General features: G+C 37.5%; 1 protein-coding gene across 1 annotated transcript; it reads left to right on the top strand.

The window, feature by feature from the left end:
* Positions 1–9,660: 9,660 nt before the first annotated feature.
* LOC139744310 (histamine N-methyltransferase-like) lies at positions 9,661–12,421 on the top strand. Its single transcript, XM_071654757.1, has 3 exons — positions 9,661–9,862; positions 10,236–10,577; positions 11,988–12,421. Exons 1-3 carry the CDS (start codon positions 9,661–9,663, stop codon positions 12,419–12,421), a joined length of 978 nt encoding a protein of 325 aa, XP_071510858.1.
* Positions 12,422–14,360: the final 1,939 nt, after the last annotated feature.

A 14,360-nucleotide genomic window follows, 5' to 3' on the forward strand; every position in this document is an offset into this window, starting at 1 on the left:
CGAATGTCCGAACAGAAAGGAAATGCGGATGTCTCGTGTGGAAACGGTGTTACGTTCTGTGTATTTATAGCAATTTACTGAAGATTCGATACCCTAATACCTAGCAAAGGAGGTAGTCAATTAAGAGCACACAAGGTGTGCTGATGAAATACAACTTGTACTTATTACGTATAGCCTCTAGCTCACAGCTATTTTTTGAAGAAGAAAATTTGGCATAACAAAGGGTATGATTTCAATAACAATCTGTGTCTTCTTAAAGCAAAAATGTTTGTTACCTCCTGCAGCTTGCATTTCGCTCATCATATACTGCGAAGTGTCTGAACAATGGACAGATGTTAATAATTACAATGGTCATACATCATTGTTATATATATTTCAAATTATGGTGCTGACAGATATTACTATTGATAGTGGAGCTGTCTTCAACTCACAGTCATTATATTACTAGCCCGTATAGTATTTTAGAGATATGATATCAAATATTTATGACAAATTTTGGATATCAAAGGTTGATAAAAATGTAATCACAACCCAGCAGACAGCTTTGCTGGTATCTTGTACCGGACACACAGTGTATATCATTATAATTATGGTACCTTTTTTATGATGGTTTTAAAAGGAATACATATTACAAGCTCGGTTTTATATCTTCCCTCCGTATTTAACATTTCCAACATTATTTAGTGAACAGTATGCATCCATGTGCAGGTTTATCAATTTGTTGGGCTTATATTCTATTTCGATGTATGTAGATATACATGTATATCGCTTTTTTTTCTTGCTCTGTTTTGTATACTGATACTCTTTGTTGAAAATGAAAATAAATGAAAATAAATGAAAATAAATGGAAGAAATCAAACTTGTGCGCATGCAAAATAAAGGGAAATAATATGTGCGCGTATATGTATGTGTATAATGTGTACATGATGTAATGATTTACTCATTTGAACATGTTCGGCTTATATACTTACTTGCATAGGTATGTATACATGATACATGCTATATGCCATGAAGGGTCCCCAGGTAGACACCAGGACTTGACCAGTCCAGGTGGGTCAAGCTGGACAGAATGACGCACGTCCACGATGACAAGACAGTTCACGACCTCATCACTTCGCCCTGAACATAATTATGTAAATTAAAGAACACCTTCAGTGTTTGAGATTCCATCAAGAAGAATATAACAAGGGATTTAGACCCCCCCCCCCCCCCACATTCTTTTGTCACTCCACTTGCCGATCTGGTGGCATTAAAAGTCACGTTCGTTTTTTCCACATATCCATTTCTTCCTCTCTCTCTCTTTTCCAATGTCAATTACTAGAAAGAGCGGCAAACAAAGATCATTGGCCATACCTGTATACTTGTTTAAATAGCTGAGGCGGAGTTGAGACGGCAAAATACCATTATCTATAAAACTGAATTTGTTACCAAAGGCGACAAAAATGAACAAACATTTATAGCATATGTTTATACATATTAAGAAGTTATGATTTAAAAGTTGGCACATTTCTTGCATCTACATGTCAAATATGTATATATACATATACATATACATATACATATATATATATATATATATATATATATATATACATACATACATAAACTTATGCATACATATAATATGCATACATACACATTATAGTTGAAATGAAAATGTTTATTCGAGACACAAGCTGATGAAAAACCTCTTACTCATCACTACAAATTCACCCTTTAACCTATCGACAACAACATGTTTAGGGGGGAAACTTGAGTTGCAGTAAATAGAAAACTGCTTGGGAAAGTCCTTTGGGAACCAAAGACGGATTTGCTGTGTAACAGCAACAGTGTGACTAATCGCAGAATGCAGCTACAAGGTCTTATCATAGTCTACGTGTGATTAACACTTTGAAAAGAAGTGTGAAGATAAAAAAACGTGCGTTTCCGCTCTCCGCTGAAGTATTTTTTTTTTATGCACCATCTTCTCCACAATAATCACACCTCCATGACTGCCCGCATTGATAACACCAACAATATATTCCGGTTTAACAACATATTCACATTCATGTATTCGTTTATTCTTATGCATATACGCAAAAAAAGGTCTTTAATGTGCCTGTGCATATGCCATTGACATAGAATGCGTTATTTGTTGCTATGTCAGGCAAGCCTCCAGCAAGTTTTGCGGCTGTCGGGAACAGCTTTCTTCCAAAGGTTAAACATAAAATTTTTATATGTTAGGTGGCCAATTATATTGTGTGAAAACAAGTGCAAAATTTGGTATGTACTTCACATGAATGAGTAGTATATATAAATACGTGCTATGCAAAGGATATAAACACATTCCTTTGTCTAATTAATCTGCGCTAGAAATAACTCGCGCTCAGTCCTGTTTTACATCACGAACATGAGTACTGTTTGTAATTAGCACAATGACAAGGCATAAAGCCAACACCTACTTCTTTACCGTGTTACCATATCGAGACGTTCTATCAATCAATCTCAGAAAGCTGACAACATAATTATTAGCGCAGAAATTCAAGTCTGAAAGGGATATGATGAGTTTTACATTATGTGTGTGATTGTGGTCGTGATGGGGGGGGGGGGGAGATATTCGGAGTATTGGTTTCCTTTTTTTTTTCAAATCAAATTTCGCAGAAATTGGTGGAACTTGCAAAATGAAACTGGAACTTTTCAACTTCAGTCAATGCCAGAACTGGGAGGACTCGCGTCTTGCACAATATGACTTTATGTGCGCATGCGTAGATTGTTAAACCTGAGTATTCATGCTAGCCTATTACCATGATTGAGCGTGTTGAGCCCTGGCTGTGCACAACAGGTATCCCCAGCAATTCTAGCTCATTTGGTGTCACGCCTACATCCTGTAATTAAGCGCTTACTTGTAATAGCTCGTATACAACATAGGTGAGGCAACCCGCGGGAGATCTTGGGAAGACTTCGCCATCAGTGCGGTAATTAGGCGTCTGTGACTGGGACTACTTACTGTTCCTGCAAGACATTTTGCCCAATTGCGCACTTGAATTGTTTCAGTAACTTAGTGAACTCTTGACAACATTGATGAACCAGGGATGACTTGATTTGTATAATTACTGGAATTCCTGCAATACTGTACTTAAATGCTACTAACAGAGGCTTTGCTTATCTATTAACTGCTCTATTTATTTTTCTTCATCTAATTCTATATAATTTATTCATCTATTTATTTAGTACATTTTGTTCAAGGTTTATGATAACATGTATTCATGACCTCCTTAAAAAAAGCTTATATCGACGAGGGCATCCCGTCAAATATGTGTCTTTATCAAACAAGGAATATACTCATGAATGGATGGCTTATTATAGATATGTGATTAATGGATAAATTGATAAAAACCGATTGTATGAATAAAATATTAGATGAATTAAAAATGGATTCGATTAAATCATCGAAGGCTTCATAAACTGTCTTCTTTAACTTTCGAACATTGCATATTCTTACGAATCCTTAACAACCCCTCCCCTCAAAACAACAACAACTACAAACAAACGAAAAACAAACAAACAAACAAACAAAAAACAAAATAGTCAATTTCTCCAAGATGAGTATACTTTTCTTGGTTAAATGACGTGTGGAAGGAAACAGAGGAGGGGGAGGAGCACCTTTCTACATCTGAATCTTTCTCAATCACACCTCAGAAAGGATGCGGTGATTCAGTGCGTTAAGGCCATGCTAAAGGGTTCAAGATGGAGCTCTCGGGACTGGGTTAATTTGGGGGATTTGTCATCTCATGATTGGAAGAGTGAACCGATTGAAAGGAGCCTTGACTCCTATCATGGACAGAGATTCTTTAAATTGAGAACTGAGGGGGCATTGACATCAAACCTTAGCGTACCAGAAAGAAAAAAATCACCTATAACTTGATAGCTTGCTAACCAAACAAAGGCCCATCATTTTGTGTAATCCTTTGGATATTTAGCAACCTAATTTCTTAAGTGTGAGTATTTTATTTATGAGCCTAGTTGACCGAACATGACTATTGATATCATCCATGGTAATAAGTATTATAAAGTAGCGTCGCCTCAGTGTATTACTTCAATCAGTTTGATTAGAACAATAAGCAACAGTCCTTGTTTCAGGATTAAAAATGGTTCGCATGGTTTGCATCGTTTGCAAAAGATTGCAAAGGATTGCAAAGGATTGAAAACATTGAATCCACCATTCATTTCATTTGTTGTTTTTTTCATGAAAATTTGTCTCCATGTAAATTATTCAAAGATACTTCGGTAACGATAATAATAGAGACTTTAAGGGCAATGAATGAATGAATCGTAAAAAATGATATATCATTGTCACATGAGATGTCGCAAAAATACCATTTTTATTCACCCCATTGAAATTGCTAATTGTCTTAGCGGCCCTCAGACAATTCTATTGGATTTTGAAGAAAAAACAAATGTTTCAACCTCCTCACGTCTTCTCAAATTATAGCGTCAGCTTTACGAGGGTAGCATCTGTCTGACACGTTGACAGAGGAATAATTGTAAACCTTTGGCTCTGTTTTTGGGAAGAGAATCGCAGCTGAATCGTCTGCAGGGTGCCTAGTAACCGCACGCCGAGAGGTTCGGGTAGACTGAAAGTCAGGAAATTGAGCCATTTCTGTTGTAATGAATTGGTGGTAATAACTAATTTAACGTCCTCCTGCAACAATAATCATGGTAATTGACCAGCGTCTGCGCGCTGAAGTGTTTGTCGGCTACACCAGGTGAAGCAACCAAGCGAAAAGGATAACAAAAAATTGACATTATCAATGATAATGACAAAAATAGGAAGTATGATTTTACTTGTAGTATAAACTTCATTAGTTTTTGATTTAATTCCATCATTTGAATACACCATTCATATTTCTAAAGTTATAGTTCCAATGCATTACTGCTTATCTGAAACAAAACCTCTAAATAGTTCTGATATTGAGATGAGGATATTGCGTGTTGTGAATGTGCTCCGTAATAGTGATACCTGTACATTTTGTGTAATAAAAATCATGATTTGCAATCCCCTTTTCAACCACTAAAGTAAACAGGTTAAATTTGTATTACTCGGTTTGACGAGTAAGAACGAAACGACATTTGATATCTCAGAAAATAGAGAGGAGATTGAATAAAAGATGTATACGAGGGAACCGTGTTCTAGACAACTCCCCCACTGCCTCAAAAATAAAAGACTCAACCAAATCTTATATGAATCATGTCAAAAATACAGACGGTCTAGTTGTGATAACATTCATACTAGTAAATACTGGCAATAACAAAAATAATAAGAAGAAAATCTGAGTGAATTATTTTTTGGTCTGTCCTCCCTCGACCACATGAGGGCGGTCCAGCCAAAACTGGGACACCTAATCAAAAGAGCGTCTCCGTGCTTCTCCGTTGTCGGACTGACCATGGCCATTATAGACGTGATTAGTTTAACTTCAGTTTGTGGATTATTTTCACTGATACAAAATTGTGGTTCTTAATAATCTAATTTTCTCCGAACTATAGAGTCTATTTCAAAAAATCAGTTATACATCGTTACCTAACGCAACTACAAACTTACCAGAATACCACAAAAAGACGACGTCCAATGAACTGTTAAAAAAAGGAAAATGAAGCTGAAGAGATCTCAAGAAGAGCTTTAAAAATTGCATATCATAAAATTGCGCTGGCAAACTGCATTTTAACATTCTCTTTGCCTTTGACAACATTTCCGATTGATTTAATGCTAATACACAGACCTACGAGAAAAAAAAAAGTTAAATTACAGCGTGCGTCCAATATTCGGAATTTCAAAAGTACTGCATGTAGGAGAATGGTGATGACTGGACAGCAATCATCAACGCGCCCTATAAAGAGGTCTGCGGCACGTTCATTGGTTTGGCAATATTTCAAGAGCTTGCTTTCAAAAGGCGATAAATCCATCATTTTTCAATGGACTTAGTGCCTTTTGGAAGAAAGTTTTTTCATTTATGCTTTCATTTCTTTATAATTAAGGTATACATTGATTCCCTTTTGGAGCTTTCCAAACTTCAATCAATTCTTACTAAAGATGTCTAGTGGAATCAGATTAGTACTTGTCAAATTTGAGCAAAGTGAGAATGGTAAAAAAGGAGCGCATTCCCTTTAATAACTTGATCATCCACACATGGAATTTTAAAGCATCTTTCAATCGGACTAAACTACATAGAAAAAACAACAACAAAAACAACATCAACAACAACAATAACAAAAACAGCACCAGCAGTAACAACAACAACAACAACAACAACAATTTTTTTTTCACCGCCATAGACGCGATTATGTGACATACTAATGATGTATAAAGAGTCCTTTCAAATAACAACCGGCTTTTTGACACTTTCAACGATGTCCATCCCCCACCCGAAAGAGAATAACATAATTTAAAATCAGTTAACCTTCTTCTATAAAGGAATCTGTCTGGGAGTTATGTGGGGGTAATGAGCCCCGCCGCGTCTCCCTGAACATAAACATCAAACTCTTCAAGAGGAGGGTAATAGTGAGAGACATATCTTGTTAGCGACGATAATTGATCTCTAATGTCCGACGTCCACCATACCTTGACTTCATCAGGCTTTCTAACGTACAAAATCATAAACACGAGTCTTTGTTTTCTTTGTTTTCACCATGCCGCTGTAGACATTAACCCACTGTGCTACGGGAGCCGCGGGTCTGCCGCGTATCGACTCCATGCCAGGAATCACCTTGTTTTGGAATCTACGGTATAACGAACTCCGGCAATTACCAAGTGAGAAAAACATGCGAGCATTCGTCAACAAACACGTGTGTATAAAAGGAGAGGCCCTTTAAAACATACCGAAGTCCCTGGATCTTCACATACGCCACTCCCCCAACCTGCTATCCGGGAGTTCAGTATTTTCCATCGGACGTCATCTTATGGTAATCGAGATCAAAGCTCCAGCAGTATCAATATTACGTTTTGTTGGCAGTTACCGTCAATAGACTTCCCAAAACTATATCTTATAAACTATATCTTATACATGACAGAAACAAAAACAAAATAAACTTGTACTAGAGCTAATGCTGATGCATCTTGCCTTTAATCATACTGAGACATTATTGACATATCGCAACGTGTGATAACGAGATCATGTGATCAAAATAATACTGGTTTTACCTCAAATCAATTTTATTTGTATAAGATATTAACACTGTATCATGTGATTCAATGCTGCAATATTTGTTATTATTTAATCAGTTTCATATTTTGGTAAGCATTAACAGAATAATGAATGAACACGTGATAGTGTTATATACTCTTTATAAGAATGAACAGGTTATATATAGCAAGCATAATATATCCTATGGTAAGGAATTCCAAATACCTTTACCAGCAACCATATTTGATTAATGATCTAGCAAGGTACGAGATTGAGATTGTACAAATGTAGGTTTGCTTGCGGCCTGTATGCCTTGCTTGGCAAGCTAGGGCGATTAATAGACTATTATTTGTTGATATAACCTGGAAAAAATTAAAATTGTCGAAAGATTTTGAACGTTATTTTTTTACCAAATTTCTGTAGACTATTTGCGCATTATTACTCTTTGCAAAATATGAAGATTGATTGCAGAAATGCCTTCTTCGATTAAATCACAAACTATAGTGTGTACATTCACATCTAACGACTATCATCCAAAGTTCATCCCGTGGCAAAGGTTAACTGAATTGCACCTTCAGAAAACAAAAGGTTGTTATAAATCTTGCTTGCGTTGGCAGTGTCTAGTTACCTAACACAGTTTTGAATAATTCATTAAAAAACACCCCAATATTTCAATAATCTTTTTTTGCAGAGGACTGCCGAAACCAAAAGTGCTAAATGAACTTAACTTTTACTCCATGGATTGGGCTTTTCTACACTGCGGCACATATTGCCATCCACATCGACAAGAATGAGTTAAGGGCTGGTACTTTCCAGTTATTATTGTCACCTCTGAACGCCTGGTGGCCGGGATAGGAAGCAGTGCTTTAGAGCTCAATGTCGTCGTGGGCTATTTTGATCTATTAAACCTCCCCTTCCGGGGACACCACCCTTTTTCTCTGCTGGTTATGTAACGTGGATGTAGGAATGAGGATTGAGGAAAAGAAGGATATGAGGCATCTTCATGAGAGAGGGAGAGAGACAGAGAGATAGATTATCTATTTGAGATGTTTTCGTATTGTTGTTGGCGCTAGAGAGTTGGATACAGATGTTTGCACAGATCTGTTATGATGATACAATTCACTATAGATGGAGGACATGAATTCGGCAGACAAGATGAGGAAGGAATTGAACATAGAACATGATTGCTTCATACCATATTTCATCTTTCAGACAAAGACTAGCAAGTATTCTGAATGCACAGAAAGATTGTCGTCATTTCCCCATTTTGATTCGAAATCATGGCCATGTCATCCTTGCCTTACTTTTACCTTATCTTACAGGCATAATTTACCATTTGCAGATGGAACAAAAACCCAGAATTAGCACTTCAAAATAGTTCTAAAACGGATAAAAACAACCATTGTAAAAATTTGAACCAGTATAATCGATGTTAAGTATTGTTAGATATACAAAATGTGAACAATAGTTATAATAAAAATGTTTCAAGACTAAACCGTCTACAGTTATAGTGTAATGAGAAAAATAGTGATATCTCCTTATATTTTAGGCTTTATTTCAAAAATGTTATATGGTAAGATGTTTTGTGATACAACTGACCTGCACATGTGCGTGAAAAGTGATAACTTGAACATTTTTTTAAATCACTGGTCCCAAAGGTAAACAGGACCTTTAAGGTCTGTGCAATAGGCCTACATGTACTTTAAAATGAATTTTTGTATAAGATTACAATCCGCTGAGTAAAACACATGCGTCAAGGAAGGCGTCTTCCAAATATTTGATATGTAATGAAGAGATTGCAACATCTTTCAGAAAGAATTAAATCAAATCTAATGCTCTATTCATTGAAAGAAAAACACTTCATTTCAGGTTTGATGTCATTTTCAGGTGCAGAGAATCGTGGGGTAGGGTATGCTTGAGAGCGATTCTCTCCCCTCCGCCCTCTCTCCATCTTTTTCTCTACCATTAGTCTTGTCTCTCAGTCTGTGTTTTCAGTGACAGCAAATGGTATTCTTAGGAGTTTAAAATTCGCAGATCATGCAATGTGTGAATGACATCGAAGGGAAAGGGAGGAGCTATACATCAAGAACAGTACTGTCCATGCAGTTTTACCCAAGAATTGAAAGGTAAACGAGCAACACATACTCGAGTACGACAGGGACTACCATATTGCGTGTCGACCCAAATAGCTTCGGGGTAATACTTCACACTCGGTAAAAATTTGCAGGTAGAGACGGCACTTAACAAAAATCCCTTACATGCCTTACGAAGTAAATCAATTTGTCATCACGTTCATGACAAAAACCCACAGCAAATAAAACGAAAAAAAAAGTATGACGAAGTGAAGTCGAAAAACTTTCGATCCCTTCTTTTTCCTCCTGTAGGCTGTGGTATTTAAACACGGCAAGTATTTGTAGACATGCAGTATCAAAACTCAGTCTAGATTCCAAAACAAACCACCTCCGAAGCCATCTCAGAAATCAGACAGTCGTAGAAACTCGTCATGGCAGAGTCGGCGCTGCAGAGCATTTTCCGGGACGGCGAAGCGAGTTTACAGGCCTTTGACGCGGCCAAAAGCAGGGCGAAGAAAACCGACGTCAGCGATACCTACCAGTCTGGCATCCTCTTCAGGCTCGTAGGCAAAGTCGACGCCACTTTCCCGCCCGACGCCACCATCGACATCCTTTCCGTTCGAAATGTTTTCGGTAAGAGATCTCTCGGTTTTGTTTTGTTTTGTTGTTGTTGTTTTTGGGTTTTTTTTTTACATCTCGAAGGCTTATCTAAAATCACGAAGACCAACCCAAGATATTCATTACTCACACCAACTGCTTCCTTCGTAGTGGGCACGTGAAATCAATTCATTTTCAAAACTCAGAATTAAAGGCTACGGCCCTATCCTACGAATAAAAGAGTGCTAACTAATATGTTTTGATGGTCTTTTGCGTCTGAGCATTTCTTAAACTTTGTCACATGTTTGAACCTATCATGTGCTTGAAGTAGAAATTAATGTACGAGTACAGGATATGATATGGCTATATCATATTTGTATCAACATCCTTCTTCCCCATAAACCCAAAGATTACGATTCTGTTCTTCTTTCAGAGGAGATTGACCTCGACATCGCAGCGGCCATCAAGTCGTGCTTCAAGGCCGTCAACCTCACCGTGCTCGCCCACACCGAGAGGCACGCTGAGCGCTTCCGCGATCTCATTCAGGAGAAGCGGAGTGACCTGTTGGGCGTGGACATCAACATCCGTTCGGGGTCCGTGGAGGACGTGGTCGGTGGGACTAAGGAAACCAAGTATCACGTGATCGTAGCTCTCCATGGCATGTATCAAAGCGACGACTACAACGCTGATCTCGGTCGACTCTACCATGCTCTTGTCGACGACGGCGTCCTCATGGTAGTGACTTTTACAGGTGAGAGGTCAAGTTGGATTTGAGCGAGCGAGGGCAAAGAAACTGAATAAAATGCACAGATTAGCTGTGCCATTTCTAGTGGGGGGGGGGGTAGAATAGGAGGAAGTATCTTTCATAATTGATACGACGCAGTAACTTACGGTGAGATGGTACAGGTATATGTATATAATGTGTACTGAATGTATTATTGTAACTTTTATCCATATCGAGAATTATTACCTTGATATTGTGGAGGAGGAATATATCATTGTTGTCATTGTATTGCACTGATATATTTATAGCTATTTTAGAGTATATGACTGTGTGATATGATTTATGTGTATTTTGTGTTGTACTTTGGGTAACTTTCAACAGCTATTTTGTAACTCATATAGGTGTTTTAACCTGCCGTTTTAACGGTGGACCTGGCTTTTGTATAATATTATGTTTCATTCACATTGCCTTGAATTTGAATAAAATGATGATTAAACAACAATGATGCAGCTAAAACTCACCATATGAAATGCCACTATACGTATAAAATTACAATCAAATCCAATAATTTGGGACACAATCATGGGATCTCTGGGGAAATTATAATTCTCATTCCCGATGGAAGATTTAACAATTAACGACATCACAAAATGAGGTATAGAAATGACTTCTGCTTTCACCAAAATAGAACTGTAATTTTCGCATCCTATTCTAATGCTTCAAGACTATTTTGATCTCCATTGGAAGATCACTGCATATGTACAATTTAAAATACCATTTGGGTTGGATAATCCTAACAGTGCTGAAGGCACATATTTTACATGTATACTCTATCATGTCTATTGGGCTTCTATGAGTGAAGTTCTACTACAGAACGACTTGCGAAAAGTTGACCACGGTTTTCCCCTAGTTTCTACTTCAACATTGTTCCTTCACGTTTTAATCTGATTGCACAATTTTGCCGAACGTTCTTGGTAATTTCATAAGGACTTGAACCCGTAATTACGTTACCACATTAACACAGGCTTAAAACATCTTCAGTCAGTCTACATAATGGCGTAATTCAGTTGTAAACTATTTTTGCGTTGTATTTATTCAAAGGAATTTCTATCTATTTTGCGCTTTAATCCTTCGGTATTTTTGTATACTGTGAATGCTGTGAATAGTGTGTGGATAAGATTGAATTCAATAGATCATTTAATCAACAAAGCAATAAACAAAAGGTAATGAAAACGTTTCCATCAATTATCCAAGTAACGAATCATTCAGCCTGTCAGACAATAGAGAGATCAATCAAGTATATTATCAGTGCCGTATATGAAGAAATTGAAATAATTTTGATGAGGGAAAGCCACAATTTGACACCAAGGAGGAGCTCCCCTAGTACCTCTTTGCTGACACTAAATGTATCTGTATAATTGGCTTCCATTTCCACAGGCGGTGCATTCTGGGGAGTATGGAAGCGCGTCAGTCCTTATCACGACAGGCAGGCAGCGCATTACATCAACGCCAAACACATTCGTGACAGCCTCGCCATGCGGGCCATCCCCTTCGAAACCTCGGAGATCTCCACGCTGTTCGACATCACCTACTGCTTCGACGAGAAGAACGACGACGAGGACGTCAACAAGCTGGTCGACTTCCTCACCCTCACCGCCGATTTCAAGGACGTCGCGTCCCCGCAACTCTACAAGCGCATCATCGAGTTCGTGACCAACGGCCCGTTTACCAGAAAGCGTCCGAACGGGACGGTGCTCCTGAGGAACGTCTCCGAGGCCTTGTTCGTGCAGAAACCGGTGCGACCTCAACCACGAAGTCGAGACGAGCAAATGGAGGGTCGCTTTAAGAGATTTCTAACAAGTCTGAAATAGAGAATGGTAGCTGCTGCAGAGAAAGAAAACGAGGATATGAAATGGAGTCGAGAGAGGGAGGGTTCCGATGAATCTGTGTATAAGGTGTTTGTGTGAGTGTATGTAAGTTGTGTTTGAACCACTAAATACATGTGTATGAATATAATTGGTTGCATGGGTTTTATCATAGTGTATCACACATAGTGTGTGTCAGAATGCTTTTGCTTATTGTGTTGGATAATTGTATCCAACACTTAAATGTTCATATTCTTATAGCGATGATTGATACATAACAACGAAAGAATACTATGAATTTGAGATCGATCCCAGATCAATCAGTACACTAGTACATAACTGTGATGGGCGTTTTCATGATTTTTCTTCCTATGATATTGTACTTTTTGAGAGGGGTACCAGGTCCATGCCTCCGGTGTTTTTTTTTTTTTTTTTTAATCTAAAGCTAAATTTTAACATCTTGTCGCCTTGTTCAATTTAAGCTAATGAATGCCTAGGTGAAGTCAAAATTGACGGACGTGAAGAGCATTGAAGTATGAACGTGTTTGTTTTTTTTTTCATCAGTATAACCACGGGTGATGTTCCTTATTCTGAAGGTTCGTTATTCCGAAACACAGTAATACCGTATACGTAGATGTTATATAATCCGAAAATAAAATAAATTTGGTCAATATGAACATTTCTGGCGTTCTTCCAAACATTCGCCATTCTGAAGGTTCGTTAATCCGAAAACGAAAAAAAGAGTGTGTACCAACAAACTTTCGTAATCACGAACCTTATTTCGTTTTCGGATTACAGTGAACTTTCGAAATAACGTACCTTCGGAATAACAAACTGTAATCATAATTTTATCGGAAATGCAGCTGATTCAACAAGATGTTACAGGAAAACAAGAGAGATAATGTTGAAAATTTGAGACACTTTGCTCGTTTCATGTTTAGAAGTGCCTTAAATATTCTTTATTAACCTATCTGCTGCGGTTGTCCAACCAAATTAGACTTGAGAATGCAGCCGCTTAGCGAGTGAAAAAAAAAGGAAAGATAATGTGTGATTTGCCGTAACCCTGGAACACGACCAGTGATCAATGACCAAACGCTGATGTGACATAGCGACCTCACCGTCCATCGTGATTTCTAGACACTTCAGTGAAAAAAAAAAAAAAAACAGGAGGTGAATGATGCATTAACTCACATTTCAGTACTTCTGGCATGATAACTATTATAGTCTAGACCTCTAGATATACGCACTATGTAAAGAAAACATTTTAGTTTGTGTCATGATATCGTCTTATGTAGTCACGCGGTATTTTGTTACGTACATAGTACATGTGTACTTTTTACAATTATTATTGTGCAATGCCAATTTATATCAAACCGAGCCCGTATTCCTCTCGTGATATTGACTCATTGAGATATTCGTGAAAGTAAAAAAATTACATGCATGTTGCCATATCATAATTATGCCGTAAATTTATTGTGATTGGTGAGTAAAAGCAGGCGAATCATTATTTTGCGTGTCTAGTTTAAGCGTCCTTAGCCCTACAATGTTATTCTGTATCCTTTTTATTTTGTTACATTAACATAGACTGATATTAATTTCACTGCGTTTTACCCTCTAAATCTTCTGCTGATAAGATTTACGATAATGTCAAAGGTCGAAGTATATCTTCATGTATTATGGAAAGACAATGTGATATTGCGTTTGAACATACAGTAAATCAGAAATTCGTGCCTGTCCTTGCAGAAATTGTTATTGCAATATCTCTCTACGAAGTCCATGCGCAAAATGCTTGCAATATTTTTTTTTCTATCATAAAGGAAATAACAAAATTAAAAGGTAAAATTATTATGGCTATGGTTGTTATTGGAATAATGTGGCGACTGAAGTGACGATACTATCGCATGATATACATGACGCAAACTAACACGAAATATTATTGTTCGGA

This window comes from Diadema antillarum, unplaced genomic scaffold (assembly GCF_040938485.1).
Source record: "Diadema antillarum isolate AM-2024a unplaced genomic scaffold, OU_Dant_1.0 seq00001157_RagTag, whole genome shotgun sequence".
NCBI classification, from domain to species: Eukaryota; Metazoa; Echinodermata; class Echinoidea; order Diadematoida; family Diadematidae; genus Diadema; species Diadema antillarum.

Bases quoted from the DNA above. Each gene is read 5' to 3' on its own strand.
- LOC139744310 (XM_071654757.1), top strand. From the start codon at position 9,661: ATGGCAGAGTCGGCGCTGCAGAGCATTTTCCGGGACGGCGAAGCGAGT. The intron at 9,863-10,235 runs GTAAGAGATCTC...ATAAACCCAAAG, and splicing joins TTCCGTTCGAAATGTTTTCG to ATTACGATTCTGTTCTTCTT. The intron at 10,578-11,987 runs GTGAGAGGTCAA...CCATTTCCACAG, and splicing joins CATGGTAGTGACTTTTACAG to GCGGTGCATTCTGGGGAGTA.